The following is a 21781-nucleotide window of genomic DNA, read 5'->3' on the forward strand; positions in this document are numbered from 1 at the left end:
GGGGATGGAAAGAATAAAGATGAAGACTACGTCCATTTGGGATATCGCTCGGTCACTCAGGCCGGATCACAGACGGTGACTCAATCCGGTAGCTTTCAAATATCGCAGCAGCGCTTTTGTGGCCTTTCGTAGCTGCGATATGCGAGGCCATAGTCCCAAGATCTTGTTCAAGTTGAATGGTTTTCTATCGTACTGATTGAGAGCTGTGCAGAGGTCATGCCTTTCATATTCAAAAGATGGGCCGTTGCGGAGTAGATGTTATATAGTTTCCTCGACACCGCAGGCATTGCACTCGGCGCTATCAGCCATTCCAATAAAAAACGTATATGCATTGGTGTATGCATTGCTGCAGTCTTACGTGACCACTTTAGTTCGAGTTGTTAGCCATTTAGAAGATCTCGACTGCGGCAGGTTGGATGACTTCACGTAGCATGCGAGGGCTTTCTCTCCGGCTGCCCATTCTTGAAGTTCACCCGCTACGTGACGTCAATAGTCAAATGGATGTACCACATCCTCGGGCATGGTCGCGAATGACGCTGGCTAACACTCTCTGGGTCAGATTCTGTGCACATACGCGCACAAAATCTGACCAGCAGTTGTTGCCAGCAGTTGCTGCCAGCAGTTGCTCATTTTGTGCACATACGTGCACAAAATGAGCATCTGCTGGCAGCTTCTGCAAAGCGATAGGTCTGCCTGCAGAAAGCGACACCCCTCATTCCCCTGCTCCTCTTTCCCTTTGCCACCTAGGAATGTAGGCGTGGAAACAGCCGTCAATGTAGCTCAAATGCACGTAGATGCTCTGCACCTTACGCGTGCAGAGCATCGTACGCTCAATATGGAGGATGCGAGTTCGTTTCCCACCGGTGAGTTTTTTTTTTCTTCACTTCCATTTTCCTTTACCTTATCATTGCTACATTTCAATTAAAGCACCAAAATATTTCCTCTATACTTCCCTTGACTTCATTACATGGTCACTTCATTCGGTTGTGACAGTGCTATTTAGGGGTTATGTCACAGTGAGCGTTTATGTCGCACTGTGGCTATATCACATTTAAAGAACCACGTGAAATACCGCTGTTCTTACAAGTTAGTAGCATTGTGTGGAATGGTTGATGGCAGCGAACGCAGTCCCGTGTTCTCGCAAAAGAAGCTGGTCCCATTAGAGCATCGGCAGTCAGGGTGGACCCAATCTGAAATAGAAGAACGAACAAAGAAAAAAAGCCATATTCTCAAAACAAATGAAATGCTGACAGATTACGCCATGCGCTACGCCATCACCAGAGCGCTTCCAACAAGCTGCGCCACAGATGTCGCCAATTTTCTTTTACGCGGCATGATTCTACAGCATGGTGCGCGACACCAACTGCTCACTGACCGTGGTCAGACATTTCTTTCTAGTCATCACCGACATACGGCGGTCCTGCTCAACCCAGCACAAATTGACTACGTCTTACCCAGGTGCGTAGCCAGGGGGCGGGGGCTTATGGAGCTTCAAACCCTCCCCCGCCGCCCGAACTTTCTTCGTGCCATCATGCACCACTGACCAAAAGAACCCCCTGCGCCGGAAATTATCGTGGATTTTGTCTAGAATATATTTTTCACGCTCGAAAATACATTTCGGCAATAACATGACGCACTAGGGCTGGATCTTGTGGCAACGCCCATGCACCCGGAGTCACGTAACGCAAGGAGCCTCATCCGAGCACAAAATTTCAAGGGCGTTTTCATGGCCAGCGGGCTGGTCGCGGCATCTCGCGGAGGCCACGGAATCTACAGAGCGCATGGATTTCAATTCTGAAACATTATAGGTATAAAGTTCTCATAAACTTCTGATGCGAAAGGTGCATTGACATTTCCAAAGTCATGCTTTATATTCGAAATTCCGCAACTTTGTGGGTTTAATGTTGTTATAAACATTTGACGCTAAAAGTGCATTAACTTTTCTAAATTCGTACATCGGAGCATACAACGAGACAAGCCAAATGAACACACGATCAGACAAGTTGACAAAGCACGCAGCGAGGTCCGATGAGACGAGGCGTTGTGGTGATTCGTTTTGTGCCCTCAGGTCGCAGAAAAACATAACATGTTTTTCACCTGCGCCAAAGTATCCATGTGAGTACACTAAAGCGGGCAAAGGTGTACACCTTCTTATTTATTTTTCTACTCTGACTTTTACTCGCGAGGACATATTGAGCCTCTTCAGTTATCTTGTTCCCGCTGCCCGCGGGCTGCCAGAGCCCGCCAAAGCGCATGCTTTTTTATCGTGTTGCCCTGACCACCGCGCGTCGCACTTCGGTGCGTGTTCGTTTTTCTCTAGCCGAGTGGATTTTCAATCGCTTGCAGTATCAATCTCTTGCTAACGCTGCATATAATGTCCGACCTCGGCCTCTACGCTGGCACCGTAATATTGTACTCGTATATAACATGTATGATGTACGAGAACAGATTCGCCTGTTTCCATAAGAAATAAAGTAAGGCGCAACCACTAATTTCTTTATGGCATGGCCAAACCGTTGCCTCATCATACTCTGTATAAAACACATAAACTTAACACTTTGTCTCACTACAGTGCAGACAACATTGTGGAAATTGGAGAATTGCACGAGCGCTCACACACATTCTTTTTTTCTGCTCCACAAACTAGGATTTTTTTTCGTGCCTTCTTTCTTTTTTTATTGTGCTTTTCACTGCCTTAATGCCAAAACCACAGCGCATGGTATTGTATGCCTCCGCTAAGATGGACGGGTTTGTTTGGCTGTGTTCGTGTTATCCCATATGTTTCTAGGTCACTGCTGATACTGTTTTATTACGAGAAGTTAGAAGTCATTTTTGTAGGTTAGGTTATGTTAGGGTAGCTCCTTCACGCTGTGCTACGTGTTAAAGAGCCGCTGTTAGCACACGAAATTTAGACGGTGGTTGCCGGTAGAGTTGTAACGGCAAATATTTAACATTTCGTTACCCGGTTTTCCTCTTCTGGTTATTATTCTTTCCTGAAATTTTGTGATAGTGCGTCGGTTCTCTAACCAAACTCACAGTCTCTTGTAGGTGATAAAGTTTCATAGTCAAATTGTGGTGAGCAGCAAAGGGGCAGTCAGTTTCAAAGACTGCGTGTCTTACTCAACCTCGTTGCACTTGTAGCACGCTCTCTTAGCGTTGAGCTGGCGAATGTTGAGGCACCTGCTTGGAACGAGTTGAACCACGTGGCTGATGGAGCACAGGAGTTGACAGCTGCACGAGCCAGGAACAACGTCATCTTCAGAACAAGCGAATCTTAATTGAGCGCATCATTTAGCAGGTTTCGGGTTCGCCCGCGGCCGAGAACGGCGGCGAAGAGCTCAAACGCGGCGTAATGAGGGAGGCATTGCCTGTCTAATGTCTACGGTTCGTGAATATTCATGCATGTCAGAACTACGCGAAGCAGAGCGTGGGCGCGAGCGAAGCGACGTGTCATACTTGGATGGGCCCTCTCGCTGTTACCACGAAAGTGGCAGCAAGCACCATTTTTCTGTGCCGACATTTTCACAAGGAGCTCACGTGAAGCCAAACTTATGCAACTGGATTGTAGTAATCGTCTGCTCTACCACGTAAAGGCAGCTGAACTAAGCTGACGTGCAAGGCTAACGAACGGGACTGCCACAGAGCTAAGTAAATTAATGAGAAAAACGCATCTCTCTGGCCGTGAAATGTTTTCACAAGGAGGAACTAAAGGAAGGGGTGCGGGAAAAAAAAGAAACATGCTGGAGAGGTTGCAAACAGTAAAGCGCCGTACGTATAAGGCGTTTTCCTTTTATGATGGTCAGCAGTACTTCTGAATGGGGATCGCTCACAGATCGCTACAAACAAAATTGCGTCTTCTGTTGAGTCAAGTTTTGGAGGTATGGGTTACTGCAACCGAGACTAACTAAACTTCGTATCAATAGCCCATTCTTGGGGGTATAATTATGACAACGGCTGGTACGAGTGCATCAGGGTTACGCATGTAAGGAGAATACAAATGAACTTGCTCTGCAGGACAGAGATTGTCGTCAGAAGGCTGGGGGTGTGGTAGCGTGAGGTGTGTGGCGGGTGCCCGTATGCGCTGTGAGAACTGGAATAGAAATGCTCTCACAACTGTATACGTCTTACGCGTTCACAGTGAACTTTGACTGCACTGTTTCTGCAGTGCCTCGTCTAAGTGTTCAATTCCGAACGGGAACAAACGTAATAAGATTAAGAGAAAAAAAATGTGGCTGATACACTCAACTTAGAATGGTGTCCGCCGCGAGAACACATGCTTAGGCTGCATCATAGAAGGCATGGATGCAACATCCAAGTAATCCCTTTCTGGTGGAGGGGGAGACAGACGGACGGACGGACGGACGGACGGACGCACGGACGGACGCACGGACGGACGGACGGACGGACGGACGGACGGACGGACGGACGGACGGACGGACGGACGGACGGACGGACGGACGGACGGAGAACTTTATTGCTTTGATGTTAACTCGCCTCTTCGTTGTCTCATGCTGATTTCAGTTAAGATTTCAATGTTGCAACCGCGCTCCTACGTTTCATTAATATTTCTAGCTGTTTCTCGCAATTATGCCAAACGCAGCAGAACACGATGGCGAAACAGCAGGTGATTAGTAGTAAATGCTTAGGCATAATTTGAATAATTCGGACAGGCTATTCTGCGTGTAGTATTTATTTTTTCCTGTGTCTTCATCAAATATAATTCACCGCGTTGGAAGCACTCTTCCGCGAGCGGTGTTGGAGCGATCGCCCGTTGATTTCAGCTTCCTATAAAAGCAAGAGAGCCCACTGTTCATGTAGATCAGTAAACAAAAAGCTGTCGAGACTCGTTTCACTTTTCATCAGTGCATAGAAAAGCCATTTTCTTGCGTAATTTTAACTTCCACTCTTGCTGTTGCTTTGGTTTGATAAGTAAATTCGCCTAATCCGATTACTCGAGCTCAGAAACCTGTCTGCCCTGACACGTTGTTAGGATGACGGCGCCATACTGAATTATGCTTATTAGCATGGCTGCTTTAATTGGCTGCGTTCGCGGAATTGACGTACCATTTCTCCGAAAGGAAAGCAAATTACGTAACTCTTCATAAGCCCTCCGTGCAGTTGCTAGGCGTGAGAAGTTCTCAATGTTTCTGTGAAACCTTTCGCTAATTATTCATCCTTGGGACACAAAAATGTGTCTTTTTTCTTAGGTGATTGTGATGTAAGAAACGCTGATTGTCGAGTAAAGCATAACACATGTGAATGAATATGTCATATCCGCCTAATGTTGGTGCAGGTGTGTCTTTTCTCTATTAGACGTGTGTGAACCAGAGGTAGGCATCATGGGCTATGGCCCCTAGGCCTTCTCTATTAGGCAAATAGTACATACCATAAATTGACCGGCTGAAACAAACGAGTGAACAAACGGGGCAAACAAGCCAGAAACGATGCATAGCAAAGATAGGCCGGCTCAAACAAACAAACAATAATAAACTCAAATGCAAATAACAGGTGTCTCTTATAGCATGAGAAGTGTCCACAAACATGCAGTCGGCACTCGACTGTCGTTGTTCATTACATAGCTATGTCGTGAAGTGCCTACCGGTTGCTTCGCGCAAGCATATACTGAAAACGTGGGGTAAACGAAACGTTAATTTCAGAAACATTTCTCGTCATCGAGGTATTTCTATTTTGCCTCTAATTCTGTTTTCAGCCGGACAACCGGTTCTCCAGTGCAGTCTTCGTTTGCTGTTGCTTACTGCGCTCCTATGTTTGACAGTAAGAGCTAGCTCTTTATGTCAACGCAATGAGTAACAAACCACCCGTGGTGGTGGCAGTATTCTGTGAAAGAACTGGTCAAATTCATTTACCTTTTTCTCTACTCAAATTCTGTATAGAAACATGCTATGACTCCTAAGGTGTTGCTCTAACGCGTGCTTTTTTTCCCCCGCTACACGCCCTTCCTTCTCTGCACATTAGAAGGGGAAACATCCACTTCGTTGAAGTGGTGAGTTGGTCATGTTATGCAGTATTTGAAAAGGAGGCAGCACAAAAAAAAATACGAAAAGAAACAAGGACGGAGACAAGGTCTGGTCCTTGTCACGTCTCCGCCTGTTTTCTTTATCTTCTTCATTTTATTTATGTTTTATTTTTGTGTGCGCTGCCGTCCATTCCCGCGCTGCGACCTGTGGGGCTTCTGACTTTTCAGCCTGTGCAAGACGATGTCAAGGCTGCCCGGGCAGCGATTCTCCGCCCTCCGGCCCAATGTCGAGTTCCTGCTTTTTCCGTGGTAACGCATTCCGTTCGTCGGTATAAAGCACGTGACAAAGAACACCTAAGTTTACTCAAAGCCACGCGCAGACAATTCTATAAATGGGACCTGTCATCGATGTTAACAACTAACCCTCGGCACTTTTGGCGTGTCAATAATCCCAAGCATAATCCTGGCATCGTCCTTACTGATCATGACGGCGCGGCGATAGCTGAGACTGATTGTTCCCAACTACTGAACGAAACATTTTTATCGGTATTCACGCGTGAATTTTTGTAACCGTTAGCCACCATGACACGCGCTGATTCGGTTATGTCAGAAATGATAATTACTCATTGTGGAATTTAATCTCTCCTTACTAATCTTAAGATTTCATCTTCCGCTGACAATACTTGCCCTTAAATAAAACAATTCTAAAAAATATAGGCCCGAGCATCATCCCAGTATTGTTTATTTTCACAATCACTATGAACAGGCGTTATCCCCCACGATTGGAAGTTGGTTAAGGTAGTGCCATTCTTCAAGTTTGGGGATCATTCCTCACCTCTTAGCTATCGAGCGATTTCTTTAAGAAGTAACATTTGTAATTTAGTCGAACATATCGTAAACTCCCAGTTCATTAACTACCTTGAAGAACATAACCTCATATTTCAGCAACAGCACGGTTTTCGCAGAGGCTATTCACATGACACTCAGCTCGGTCGCTTCAATCAAGACATACATTCATCCGTAGACATCGGAATTCAAGTGGATGCTGTATTTCTAGATTTTTCAAAAGCATTTGATCGTGTCCCTCACCATCGACTTATTCACAAGCTTACACAGCTGAACATCGACTCTACTGTTGTCACATGGATAAATGACTTTCTAACAGGATGCAGCTTATATCGGTTAACAATCACAACTAATCTCTAATCGCCGTAACATCTGGTGTACCACATGAATGTGCGCTTGGGACTCTACTTTCCTAATTTGTATTTATGATCTACCTGACGCCATCAAATCCAATATCAGACTATTTGCCGATGACTGCCTCATATATCGTAATATGCACTCTAACTTTGATCATGACAATTTTCAGTCTCCTAAACACCATAAACGCATGGTGTTCAACCTGGCTAGTGCCTCTAAATCTTGCTAAAACTGAATTCATGTCTTTTACTAATCAGGCACCCCGAATAACATCTTGCACTTTAAATGGCAGCCTTGTGGAACAAGCTTGCAGATACAAATATCTTGGCGTACACCTAACCCATAATTTTAGGTGGAATAATCACATTAACCATATTCTCGCATCTGCAAACCATTCGCTTAGTTTCCTTAAACATAACCTCGAACATGCTCCCGTACATTTGCGCAAATTGGCATACACATTACTAATACGCCCTAAAATAAAGTACAGTTCAGCCATATGGGATCGCCATCGGACATACCTAATAACTGTCTCAGAAGCCCTGTAGAACGATGCTGTACGTTTAGCCTTTTCAGATTATTCACGACATACCAGTGTAACAGCATCAAAACATCGCGTCCAATTGAAGCCTTATCTCTTAGTCATAATGTATCTCGTTTAGCACTATTCTATAAGCTTTAATATTACGTATCTTTTCATACTGAGTTCATGTGTGAGCCCTCAGCCACTTTTCCGCGTTGTGATCATTCTTGCAAAGCCAAAAGGATCATGTGTCGTTCCCTCACAATTCGTCAGTCATTTATACCTCGCACCGCGATAGAGTGGAATAGTGTGCTTTCGCACAATGTCACGGAAACAAATGCCTCGAAATTTACAGACGCTCTGCGCAGTAACATGCATACCTAATATATAACATTTCACCCTCTGATTTGTAAATTTTTTTTTCATGCGCCGATAACCAAAGTCTTCGTAACGTTGTCATAGTTTGTGCAAATCATTTAAACTTGCTGTGCTGATAACTATATTTATTTGGTTTCTTCTGTGTATTTATGTTGATGCACTGTCACGCATCTGAAAGCAGTGACGTGCGCACCTGAAAGCTTACAATCTTTATTTCTTTAATAACTCGACGTACCACAGCGCGGTCGCTCACGTGGTGCCTCCTCTGTGCAACATAACTTTTGCCGCATGCCAAGACTATCGCAAAGCGACGAGTATTTTATTTTGACACTGCGCTTATGTCTTTCACCGTTCAGAACCCCTTGCTTTTTTACAACATTCTTTCTGCTCCCTAAAACAAAGTCTTTCATTCAGATTCATCTAGCGTAATGTAAAATATTGTACCGTGTGGCTACGCTGATTCTTGGCTATCGAGATCCCGAATTGGGGCTAAGAAAAAATGAAATCTTAGTCTATTTTTGCCGGCAGGCTGAGATTTATTTTTCTTCATTGCGTACATGTTGTACATCCTTATATTTACCCCACCAGAGATTCAGCAATTCTTTATATATATACCGCAGAAACATTATTCCAGCACCCAGCAAATTTCAGTAACAAGTGCTTCGGCGAGCTAACTGCGTCCTCATTTACTTCTGAGCGGACGCAGCAACACGATGTACAAAATGTGCTGAATGGCTTGTGCGACAATTTCACACACCATGCGCGAATAGCCCACATCGACAAATTTGCTCGCACAGCTACGAGTCACAGGCGTTCAGAACTGGCTTATAACAGGAAAGTACAGCAGCTGCCATGTAAAGTACGTATAGATGCCATGCTTGTAGCACCTACCCAGTCCTCCGGTTGTCATCTTGCATGCACCTATACAGAGGCGCATATGCCATTTCATAAAAGTTTCTGAAATTAAATAGAATGGCATTACCAATCATGTCTGCCTGAGTCACTTCTAATGGAAACTATTGCTCGTTTTCTCAGTTCATCCCTTCGAATTCTGATGGAGTTTCTCCATCATTTATGTATCTGTTCTGTATGTCGCAAATGAGTTCGTCATCTGTTCCCGCGTAACTGTTGGTGACCTTGTTAAGGTTCTGTCTCTGTGTAGGTTCCACTGCCCTCGGGGTCTAAGAGACATCGGACGATGTTCCACGTTTTGCCCAGCTCGAGTTGGTCCTCCATGCTGTCGCATGTGGACTCCCAATGTTCAAGTGGTTTGCGTTATCATCAATCTCCCTGTCTAAGCGTGCTATTTGCCTCCGCAAGGCCCGATTCAACCTCCGGCGCCTCCAACGTCTCTGCAGGCTGCTGCGCGCCTCCCACAGGTGGAGGAGTTTGGTGTCGGCTAATTCGAGCCCTGCTACTTCGGAAATTCCTCAAATCGCATGCGTTAGTGCATTGCGTATATGTTCTGCCCATTTATCAACGTCTGTAATAATTTCTGCGCTAGCGAAGTCTGTCATTGTGTTCTGTGCCTGCACCTGTCTGAATATGTCCCACTCCACCATCGTCCATCACCTACCCTTCACTTTTGTGGGTCCCGCGTATATTGTTGCGGCTAAAATGAAGTGGATCCTTTTAAGTGAAGATCCTTTTATGTCTTCGCCCACTTCGGGTCTTGTGTATTCTTTGTGAACGTAAGGCCACGTGTGGTTTCCACGCTCATGCTGTTACCGATGCGTGTGGGTTGTTGAGGATCTGTAATGAATGTCAGTCCCTGCTGCTGCGCGTCTATGCAGTGATTGCGTCTGTTGACGGTTACTCTGCGATAGCCACACGTGGGGTGAAGTGCGTTAAGGTCTCCAACTACTGCCACCATGTCTCGCTTGGCTCTGTTTAGAGTATTGCTGAACAGGGGCCCAAACCTACTCCTGTGTCTTGGAGAGCTGTGGATATTTAGGACAAAGAGGCTGCCGTCGCTCTTGCGTGTCGATATGATTTCTAAGAGGACATGCTCTACGTTCGATAGCACGGTGTCATGCTGCATCACCGCCAGGTTTCTTTTGACTAGTGTTCCAACTATTGCTTTCTCCTCAGAGGCTCCGTAGGATTTGTACCCCGATAATTTTGCCGGCCCTATATTCTTCTGCAGGAGCACCACAAGGAGCGACGGGAGGCAAGGCCGCGCCACATTGAGCGCAAATGCCATGGCCAAGAGCGGGTGGCCTACGTAGAGGCCTCGGCATGTAGAGAACGCAAATGGATGGCCGTTGTAGCGGTAGACCCAGATGAACAACCCCTCGCGAGCGGTAATGCGTAAGCGGACAACCCCAAAGTCGCGGAGGAATCAGCAATAACATTAGTGGTGGCCTGCACCAAAGCCAGCATTATCACAAGTGACTCAACGGTCGCAGTTCATAATTTCGCGAAAAGACACATCTCACAACAGGCGCTCAAAACTCTAAATTATAATACCGACCGCAATCGCGGGATGATCCACATTATTTGGGGGCCCGCGTACTCCTCTCTCCCCGGCAACGAGGCGGCTAACAACGTATTTCAAGGACTTACTCCCCGAGCAAGTAAGCAAGCCCAGCCGTGAATGAAAGGAGACCGCATTGTCTGCTACAAAAAAATAACCGATTACTATTGACTCGGAAGGGATCGGTAGCCACCAGCTCATCCCACGCTAATCAAGAAACAGGCGGTAGCCTGGCACCTCCTGCAAACAAATATGCATCCTAACCCGCAGCCCTACAGCAGATTATATCCAGGGCAACAGAATGATCAATGCAAACTACATCAGGGTAGGGCGGAACTGCTACATATATTATGGGCATGCTCGCAGACGGCTCCTTTCGAGGGTCGAAAAATTCAAAAGCGGCAGCAGTGGGAGACCCTGCTGCTCAGCTAAGACCAGCGAGACCAGGTCTGGGCCGTCCAGGTAGCCGAGGTAGCCGCTAAGATCCAGGGAATCTCGGCCATCTGATAGGCGGAGCGAGGCCGCGTCTACCCCCTGATTGCTAACATAAAAAAAAATTGTCTCTTTCTCTGTATCATTTACTTCGTCTAGCTCATTAATTAGTGGAAGATGTTCCTTGTTTCCTTTGTCGAATTCTCCACCTCTAATTTGCATTGCCTCAATTTCAAAGGTTGTGCATCCGGGTGTCTTGAATAAGGTCGTCCTCATCTTTCATACCTGCGTTTATTTTCTGCCATTTTCGCGGTCGCTGTATTGCAAGCGTTGCGCAGCAAAAGTCGCCCACGTACGGCACCTGACAGGAATTCCATGCGTTCATAGAGCATAATCTGCCACAGAGCTCGTGAAATATTTACTTGATTGAATATGAAACTGTTAGAAGTAAGCGAAACCAATTATACACAAGAACTTCGCCGCCTACCCGCCGTGGTTGCTCAGTGGCTATGGTGTTGGGCTGCTGAGCACGAGGTCGCGGGATCGAATCCCGGCCACGGCGGCCGCATTTCGATGGGGGCGAAATGCGAAAACACCCGTGTGCTTAGATTTAGGTGCACGTTAAAGAACCCCAGGTGGTCGAAATTTCCGGAGTCCTCCACTACGGCGTGCCTCATAATCAGAAAGTGGTTTTGGCACGTAAAACCCCAAATATTATTATTATTATTAACTTCGCCGCCTTGCCGTAAACTTCGTAACTTCGTAAATCGTAAACTTTGCGGCTATCGCGTAGAAGTAAGAAAAGGAACGCCATCACCTTCCATGAGCTTGTATTGTGTATTTCTCGCTTCTTTCCAGAGTTCTGAGCGCCAAGCTTAGATAGATGGCTTAGATATCGCGCGACGTCCTTGCACAGCCCCGTTATCGATCCAAATCAATCGGTGCTTGGTTAAGGCATAGTAATAGTGGTTTTGTGTGCAGTGTGAAAACTTTTTCTCACCATAGGCATGAAATGCGAATGCGTCACTATCGTTACTGTACAGATTTTTCTGAAGTATGTTAGCCGTTTCTTGTTCACGTAGCTATTGTGTTCCTGTGTCATCGGAAGTTGGTCTTCATTTAAGATTTATCGTCATTTCTTTTCTACACTAATCGTTCGTTTCTGTTCCGTGAAGACATTGCCCTTAACTGAACTATACTGTTCTTCCAGCATTGTATTCGACACCCACCCGTTTAAGAACAATGGAGCTTGTTTTTCCAGCCTCTCCATCCAATTCATCAATTAGCTCTAATGCGCATTGCTTAAAGGGAGGCTTGTGAACAAGGGACCTGCGGGTCTGCTTGAGTGACGTGACAGCTCATAACGAAGGATTTTCTCGTTTCAACATAAAGGAGCTGTGCCCAATGCACAGTTTTCTTCGAACGAAGTGTAAGTCTTGCGCTTCACTTGTGCTGCGTTCCTTGTTTTCTACTAATTTCGTGTGTCACCGTGCCCGCCAACGCGCCACAGAACGACGATGCCAGGACAGCTACAGGAGAGCTTCGAGATAAAAGAAACATTACAGGTGTAGGAGTGCAGCCCAGTTAGTATAGCATTCCTATACTGTAGCGATTTGTTGCCTGCAAGGTTGACAGAAAGAACACACCACGAAAGCCATTTCCCGGACTCGGAGAAAGAAAAAATTATTGCGGTAAGACATATGTCGGATAGACTGGGCTTTGCGTAAATGAGCGTGCGCGAGAACATGAGCTTGCATGGAAAGGTAAAGATGGAGCACATTTGCCTAAGCACTGCAATTCACATCCGTGTGAGCCCCGACTGGACAAGATACGGATCCTTGGAAAAAGCAGGGACACCACGGCACGGGAATTGTTAGAGGCGTTTCACATTAAAGAGCGAGGATCATCTTCTATTAAAACGACACATCAATTTCCCTTTTTCATGCAGAAAGAAGGTTTTTGGATAGCCGGCAGTTATTAGGGTGTTGCGCGATTCAAGCTGTTTTGTATGCTGCGCATTCGCTTGCGTGTATATATTGGATGGTACACAATATAGAATAAACAATCCAAAGTTGGCGCTACCTTTGTTCCTTCCCGGCCTTCCTTGTTTGCGCCAAGTGACCATATTTCTGGTCTACTCACCAATTAAAACAAAAACTGCTCTTTTACTCATGCCCGTGGTATGCTCTAACTTAAATTTTAAGCGCTTCTCCAACTAGCAAGTAAAAACGCTTGCCTTTGCGTTTTCGTGCTTCGTGAATGTCTTAGCTTGCGCTGTCGTGTCGTGAATGCGTGATAGGATGACGCAGCATCCTGCAAGAAACTTACCACATTTGCCAGACTTCTTCTCGCGGTCCTCGTCGGGCCGCTTCTGGAAGTAGTCCTCGATGAACTTCTTCAGGTTCTCGTCCCCTGCACGGGAGCGTAAACGAGGGGAACATGACACGCACGCGCTTCTGGCTACGTGCAACGCACAGATTTTAATGCTGTAACCCATTTTCCGGGCTTACGACGTGTTATAGGCAAGGGAGTACAAGAGGTCGCACGTGATCTTTGTGTCGCAAGATCTCGCGGACGGCTCAGCTAGCGATACTTAACGCAAGATGTCCAAGCAGCAGATTTCGTTATGTATTTTGTATTTCATGACCTCACGATAATAGAACGTTTCGGACATTAAGTTTAAGTCTCACAGAATGAAGGACGCACACAACGCTTGAGCCTTTTCACATGCGCTTCGTGGTGGCACTTGTATTTTACACTGGGTGTCGTTTTCATCTCTACCCTTACAGTTGAACCCTGAGGCGAAACGGCGGCTTAATTTTGCGCCGCAATGTTGTCGTCCACGGCTATTCGGCCTCTGCGGCCGCAATTAGGGCCCTGAAGAAAAAAATTTAGATGGGCAGACTGTCGCCGACAGTTGTTCCTTTACATGCAAGACCGGCCTCTGGAAAACGCTCCGCTGGGGCTCTTTCACGATAGCGTATGGGCCAGGCTTCGTTGAATGCGATTCGATGCGTTTTGCAAGACAAGGCAGGACGTTGCAGGTATTAGCCCCTTGAGACTCGGTATCCACATGTGCGCACGCGTTTTGTTTCGTTGCGGCAGCATTTTTTTTTTCTTTGCTTGCCCGCGTACTCGACGCGCTGCGGCAGCCCAGGGGCTCTGGTGTTGCGCTGCCGTGCTCAAGCTCGCCGGTTTGATCGCGTCCACGGCGGTTTGCGTAATACCCAGTTAGCTTTTTCAATTCTTTTAATTGTAATTAATATCAGTTTGTTAAAAATTTACCGTAACTATGGCTAACATGGTTTCTAGAACGGTAAAAAATCAGATTCTCTGAATTATACTGACATTGGTCATCTCACTTTTCCAGGAAAGGCCTCTATAAACGCATCGTTAATGAATAGTAGACATCCAGAAGACATGCACGAGTTCACATTTATATTGAGTTTCTGGAAGCACACGTGCCTTATTCTGTATGCGCAAATCTTGCAATTCATTTAATGCCTCAATAAAACCACTTCTGACTCTGACTCTGAAGCATGGCACACCAATTCCTTGAAGCAGATTCAAAAAACGTGTAGAATACTTTAAGAATTCCGTAGACTTCAGTAAAAGGTAAGAGAGGATAAGAAAAGACAGCAGATTTGATGCAAACTTGCAGAATCCCAATTTAATTTTCAGTGAATCTATTTCCAGAAGTTGCAATAATAGAATCACTTTCCTGTAATTAAATCGCGTACATTAAAACGTTGCTCTCATATGGCTGGTCCGTCTGAAATTGCCCGCGCTTTGAATTTAAAGCACTTGCAATGGAATTTATTTACAAAGTCAGTAATTGATCCTCACACTCAATACTTCGCGAGAACTTTCGACATAATGTCATCCTTATTCTTTTTTTCTAAATATGAACGCGGTTGCGTTCATTGTTCATACAGCGGAAACCATCTAGTGACATTGGAGAACGTAACAAAATAAGAACGAAACGAAGGTTGAGCAATTATTTCGATCAGTTCGCATTACTTCAGCAAAATGAAAGCTTCGCCACACATTACTTTTAACGCTCTTTCTCCCTGTGACCCCCCCCCCCCCCATCCCCGCGTTTTTCTTGGGACAATTTTCAACCCTGGTTTGTGCAATTGTTGTAGTATACTGGAAAAACCAATTCTGATAATTGCAGTATTACGCTCTGGAACGCTTGAAGAACTCATTTTATACAAAAACAACAACTGAGCTGCCTAAAGCAAACATTTTTCGTTGGACATTCGCCAACACACTTCCTACTTAAGAGGAAGCTTTAGCTCGGGCCCAACTCCAACGCGGCCTATTCAAATACATGTAAAACGCAAAAACGTTTTTATGAGATAACCCCTGCACCGATATTGATGAAATTTGTTGCATTTGAAAGAGAAAGTTAAATTCTAGTGACTGTTGGAAGCGAAATTTCGATTTAGGGCTTGAATTTTCTTAAATCGATTTTCAAATATTTGACCGTTTGAAAAATATAGAAGCACAATGTTTACAAATTCATAGCTCTGCATCAAGAACTGACATCGCGGTTCTGTAAACGGCATCCATTAGATAATTCAAAGCGGACAAATTCAATATGTCATTTTACATCTTACGTGAATTTGTTACGTTGGTTACAACGGTTTTGCAAAAGTTGTATTTCCCTATGATTAAATTTTTTTTATATTCATGTGTAACATATCAATTTTGTCCGCTTTAGATAAACTATTAGATGCAATTCACAGAATTGGATTATAATTTTTAGTCGTTGAGTTACAGAGTTGTAAACTTGATAGTTTGGTTTTCTGAAAATTTTCGATTTTTGCCAATTTTTAACAAAACATTGACAACTTAACTCGAAAATTCGAAACCAACAGTCACTAGATTTTAAGTTCGTCTTTTAAATGCAACAAACCTCGTCAAATTTGGTGCAGTGGTTGCCGAGAGAAACGAATTCTCCTTTTACATGTATTTATATAGGAGCACTCGAGCTAAAGCTTCCTCTTAAACAAAAATCTAAACAGCATGTATTTCATATTGCACAGAAGAGACCAGGAAAACAAATTACATTCCTGGTCTAACGCTTAAAAAATAGGCGAAAAGACGTATGCTGTACAACGTATTTTCATTTAAATAGCGAGACCACAAATATAACGCAAGAGGGAACTTCCGGTCTTTGCGAAAACGAAGAAATATATACACATATTGCAATTATGCACGTCACGAACTGAAATATAGTGCGACGCGCGTTCTGGGACTGTAAATGTCGCAAAAGAAGTCGCGTCACGTTCATGCAAACACGGTAATTATTTTCAAACCACATAGTTGCTCAGCACGATTGGAGCTTTAACACAGTACATGTCATCCACAAAGTGGACTTCATTTCCTTCAAAATATGAAATTTATGCATGTGACATTAAAGCGTTTAGCGACAACCGTTGCAATACAAAGCATTTCAGACTCAATCATGATGAATCACTTCAAGGTTCCATTTGGACAAAGAAATGTCTGAAGGATCCGACCAAAGACAAACAAAAATGTATGACAGTGTCCTGAGCTGCTTTGGGCAACCCAGCGTGGTGCTACACAAAAGACAACAAATTAGACAAGTTAAAGACATGAAAAGGGCAAAACTATAAGTGACAGGGGTTTAATTAATAACAACAATATATTCATAGCGAAGACCCGGGCTCGAAGCAATACTGCAAAAATCAGTCGACGTGAATATTTACACACATACTTGTAAATGTAACTAAAGTAATTTTTTGAACCTTCTATTTGACTTCGTTTGTAGTGATGAAGTATACGCTAAAGGAAAATGATTCAGAAATGCTTCTGTGTCATATGGAAGCGTTTCGATGCCATGTCATGCTCCAGTTCCAGAGCTGACAAGCTGTAGCAGCCATTTTTCACCACGCTATTTATTTATTTTTTTCTTCGAATTTTCTACTGGCAAGCTGGGGCGCGACACTTAGGTTATACAGTGCGGTCCATACTCGAGTGCTTGCGGTTAACACGAGCTACAATATTGCAACCTCATGACATCCACGGGGCTTCAAAGACGGATTCCGAAGACAGGTCTTGCTTCTACCTTGGGTTATGATCAAATAACAGCATGTAGATTGACGGCAAGAGACGCCCAACATGCACAGTGTGGTCGCAATATATGTGCAAAAAAAGAAAGCTAGGTGAAAAAGCAGGCATGAGGAAACGTACAAAAAGCAAAAAAAAACATTATGAGCAATAATTGCATCTGCTCCATCAACATGAAAGAGAACACCACAATGCCTGCAAGAGGTCACTTATTGACTAAACACACGTTGAAGATCACTTGGTGGTCACAATTAAGAGTACCCCACTACGCCATGACTACAAAGCTAATTGCGTAAACACACGTCGACGATCACTTGGTGATCACAATTAATTAGGAGTACTCCACTACGGCGTGCCTACTAACCTAATTCCCTAAACACGCGTTGAAGATTCCCTGGTGGCCATAATTATTCCGGAGTCCCCCCACTACGGCGTGCCTCCTAATCAAATGAGTGAGTGAGTGAAGAAACTTTGTGATGAATGCCTGCAGAACGGTTACCTTTCCCCTGTTAGGGAGGCGTTACCGTGACGCGGCCATGACGTCTTCGCGGCGTGTGGCGCCTCTACTTCGGCCGCGGCCGCACTACTCCCTTTGGTCGACCGCGCCTGCCCCTCTTTTGGGGTGGCAGCCTCCCTACGGTTTCGCTCGGTCATTGCCTTTCGAGGGCCGCCGAGATCTGCTGGACGGCCTGGGCTTGGACATCTTGATCATAGCACCTCATTGCGGCCTCGAGCCGCGGCGGGATCGTTGTTATCGTTGCAGCTTCATGCGGATTCTTAGTACAGTCCCAAAGGATGTGAGCTGCAGTGGCTCTTTCCTTTCGGCACACACAACACAGATCGCTGTCATAAACACTTGGACACACGTGCCTCATCAGCACCGGGGTGAATAACGACCCCATTTGAAGCTGTCGATATAAAACCGCCTCCTTATGGGTCAAGCCCGGATGAGGTGGCGGCATAGTCCTTCGCTCTAGTCTGTACCATTTCACAATTTCGTTGTACGAAGTCATTTTGTCCTTGGTTTCCCACCACCACGACGGATCGACCATAGTAGCAGCGGCACGGTTGGTTAGTCCTCGCGCCGCCACGTTCGCCGTCTCGTTGTGGTTTGCGTACGTTGCCGCGATCCGACACATCACTGCCCATGTGGGCCGGAAACCACTTTGTCATCACACACCGACTTCCACTCGCGAGATCGACCACACGCAACGCACGCGCAGCTTCACCACACACCCATGCTCTGGCGCAATTTTTCACTGCCGTCCTAGAATCACAGAGCACAGTCGTGCACTCGGGGTCGGCGATGGCCAGGGCAATGGCCACCTCCTCGGCTGGATGCGCCCCTCGAGTCCGCACACTCGCCTCTGTTCTCGTTGCACCGGTCGATGCCCCGACCACTGCAGCGGCGAATGCTTTTCTGCATTTGGATACTCTGCCGCGTCCACAAACACGGCACCCTTGTCTTTGGCATGGAGATCGATGAGCGCCTTGGCCCTCGCCATCCGCCGCTCTTTGTGTAACTCACGGTTCATGTTTCTTGGCACTGGACATACCCGTAGCCATCTACTAATCACGTCCGGTACCGGCCCTTCTGTATTTTCGGGTCCCCTTTCCTTCGGTCCCAGGCCTAGGTCACGCAGCACTTGTCTGCCCGTTCTTGTTTCCGATAGCCGTGCGAGCTGAGCGGTCCTCTGCGCCTCGGCGATTTCCTCCAGGGTGTTATGCACTGCCAGGGCCAGGAACTTGTTGGTGCTTGTGCAGTCGAGAAGTCCGAGTGCAGCCTTGTACGCTTTGCGTATGAGCGCAGTGATCTTATTTCGTTCGCACTGCCTCCAGTTGTGGAAAGCAGCAACGTATGTAATGTGGCTCATATTGAAGGATTCCACTAGCCGGGTGAGGCTTTCTTCCTTCATGCCTGCTGCTCTGTGTGACACCCTCTTAATGAGGCGGATGGCTGTGGTGACTTTGGCCGCCAGATGGTTGACCGTCTCGCCGTTGACTCGTTTGCGCTCAATCAGCATCCCCAGCACTCAGATCTTCTCGACAACCGGGATCATGTGACCACCGCTCGTCTTGATCATTATTGTGCCTTGCTCTCTCGCAGGTTCGTTGCCTTTCGTCTTCCTAACTGCTCTTTTCGGAGGAATCACCAACAGGTCAGACTTGCTTGGGGGGCAGACGAGCCCAGAACCATCCAGCTGTTCCTCTGTAGCGTCAACCACCTCTTGCAATGTACTTTCGATGTGTCCGTCACTTCCTGCTGGGACCCAGAGCGGTATGTCGTCGGCATAGATGGTGTGTCGGACCCACGCGACTCGTGAGAGGCGCTCGGCCACCCCTATCATTACAAGGTTGAAAAGTAATCGCGAGATGACTGAGCCCTAGGGGGTCCCGACACTGGTGAGCTTCTTCGTTTGGAGCCGCAGGTCACCGGCGATGATTTCGGTAGTCCACTCCGTCAAAAAATACTTGATGTACGCATATGTTCTCTTGCCCATGTTTAGCAGTGACACCTGGGCCAGAATCGCAGAGTGTTTCACTTTGTAAAAAGCGCTCTACAGGTCCAAGCCCAAGATGGCTCGCTTATCTTTCGTGTTGGTAGTGTCATCGAGGATTTCATTTTTCAGTTGTATCATGGCGTCCTGAGTTCCGAGCTTGTTTCGGAACCCGATGACGGTGTTTGGGTAGAGCCCCGAATCTCCCACGTACCGCTGCCACCTGTTCATGAGTACATGCTCCAACGCTTTGCCCACACAGGACGTAAGTGAGATCGGCCGGAGGTTCTCAATGTTGGGTGGCTTGCCCGGCTTGGGAATCAAGATGGTCTTGGCTGCTTTCCACTACCGGGGTAATGACCCGGCTCGCCAGCAAGTGCTGAAGTATGCCGTGAGGTTCTCGATGGCCACTTCGTTAAGATTTTTTACCGCTCTGTTCGTAACGCGGTCGGGACCAGCGGCGGAGTTGCTGTTGAGATCGTGCAGGGCAACCCTTATTTCCCATACTTCATATCGTGTTTTTGGCACGTAAAACCCCAGAATTCAGCCTTCAACAGAATGGAAACACATCCACTTTCTTGCTTGTCCTTTCTTTCCGCGCTATGAAGGTACATCACAGGACACCAACCAGGCCCATTTCTAACGCTGTTCTAATCGCTCTTTCTCGTAGAACCCTTACCAGCACAACTGTCGCGCAGGAAAAAAGGAGTTGCTGGCGACACATATGGGCACCAGCCTTTCCTTAAATACAGTTTTTAAAAACGTGTTCAGCAAAGCTAACTCTTCCACGTGAAAGCTACTTGTGGCGTATCCGCATGTCAGGTTCGAATTCGCGCACCGTGAGAGATCTTTGCTTGGAAAGGAAATCTCTGTTTCCTGTCTCTCGGTCCACTGCTCTACCATACGAGGGTCGTTGGTAAGTGTGGTAAAAAGCAATTACAGATACCATGTTTGCAAAAAACGACGTTTAATTTGTCAACATAGTTCCCTTCCGGCTCCACACACTTCCAGCGTGCTCCAATTTTTTTCTTCCCTCAGAAAGATGGGGTGGCTCGAGGCCCTTGAAGTAGACATTGACCACTGAGATAACGTCTTCATCTGAAGAATATTTATTTCCACCCAGCCAATTCTTCAGGTTTGGAAAGAGGAAAAAGTTGCATGGGGCGAAATCCAGAGAATGGGGTGGATGAGGTACAACCTCGAAGCCAAACTCGTTAGATTTGGCCAATGCAAGAAGCGATCTGTGGGGCGGAGCATTGTCTTGGTGAAAGAGGAGTTCTTTCCGTGCTACCCCAAGTCGTTTAGTGCGCAATTGCCTATTATCGTTTTGCTATTCTGTAAGTAGTCTTCAAAGATTATTCCTCCTGAATCCCAAAAGACAGTCGCCATCACCTTTCCGGCTGAACAAACAGTATTTGCCTTTTTGGAGCACCTTCATCAGGCCCACTCAATTGCTTTGACTGCTGTTTAGACTCTGGAGTGTAATGATGTATACGCGTCTCGTCAACAGTCAAAAATCGATGCCAAATATTCTGCAGATTGCGATTGAGCATCGATAAACACTGCTTCGAGACATCTGCCCTCATGCGCCTTTGCTCGATCGCCAGCATTCGCGGCACTCAACGTGCATAGACCTTCTGCATGTGCAATTTCTCACAAAAGATATTGTGAAGTTTCTCTGCCGGGATGCCTATCATTTCAGCTATGTCACGTAACATCACTCGGTGGTCTTACATGACACTTCCATGAATTTTCGATACCATTTCTGGCATGGTGACCTCCCCTGGACACACAGGACGTGCTTCATCTTGGGTCAAAGTTCGGTCACGTTTGAATTTAGTGATTGTGCAGAGACCCCACGAACATCGCTCAACTCGGCTTTAATTTGGGCAGCCGTCCAGTGCTTTAAATAAAAATGTGTGATCACTGCCCGCAATTCACCTTTTTCCATTTTGGCTGGAATCACCGCACAGTTCAGAGCCTATGGCTGTCAGAAGCTTACTAACTGTCGGTACCAGCGTAAAAAATTTCTGCTGTCATATGAAGGGTGCTCCTCGCGCGCCACCTAGAAGAAAACAGGATTGTACTGACACCTCTAGTATTTTTACCATTCTTATCAAACGACCCTCGTACATTCGCAGAAGTGTGGAACCGCGTTTTCATATAACGTCAGTAACTGTGTGCCGACGCATGAT

General features: G+C 46.1%; 1 protein-coding gene across 5 annotated transcripts in view; it reads right to left on the bottom strand.

The window, feature by feature from the left end:
- Nucleotides 1–21781, bottom strand: part of LOC139059937 (relaxin receptor 1-like) — a 227199-nt gene that overhangs the window by 103383 nt on the left and 102035 nt on the right. For all 5 annotated transcript variants that reach the window (XM_070538568.1, XM_070538567.1, XM_070538566.1 and 2 more), the window contains exons 4-5: nucleotides 13318–13401; nucleotides 1085–1190 (exon numbers count right to left, since the gene is read on the bottom strand). In XM_070538568.1, coding sequence (XP_070394669.1) covers nucleotides 1085–1190; nucleotides 13318–13401 — 190 coding nt within the window. The remainder of the gene's footprint in view (nucleotides 1–1084; nucleotides 1191–13317; nucleotides 13402–21781) is intronic.

Source organism: Dermacentor albipictus, chromosome 5 (assembly GCF_038994185.2).
Source record: "Dermacentor albipictus isolate Rhodes 1998 colony chromosome 5, USDA_Dalb.pri_finalv2, whole genome shotgun sequence".
Lineage (NCBI taxonomy): Eukaryota > Metazoa > Arthropoda > Arachnida > Ixodida > Ixodidae > Dermacentor > Dermacentor albipictus.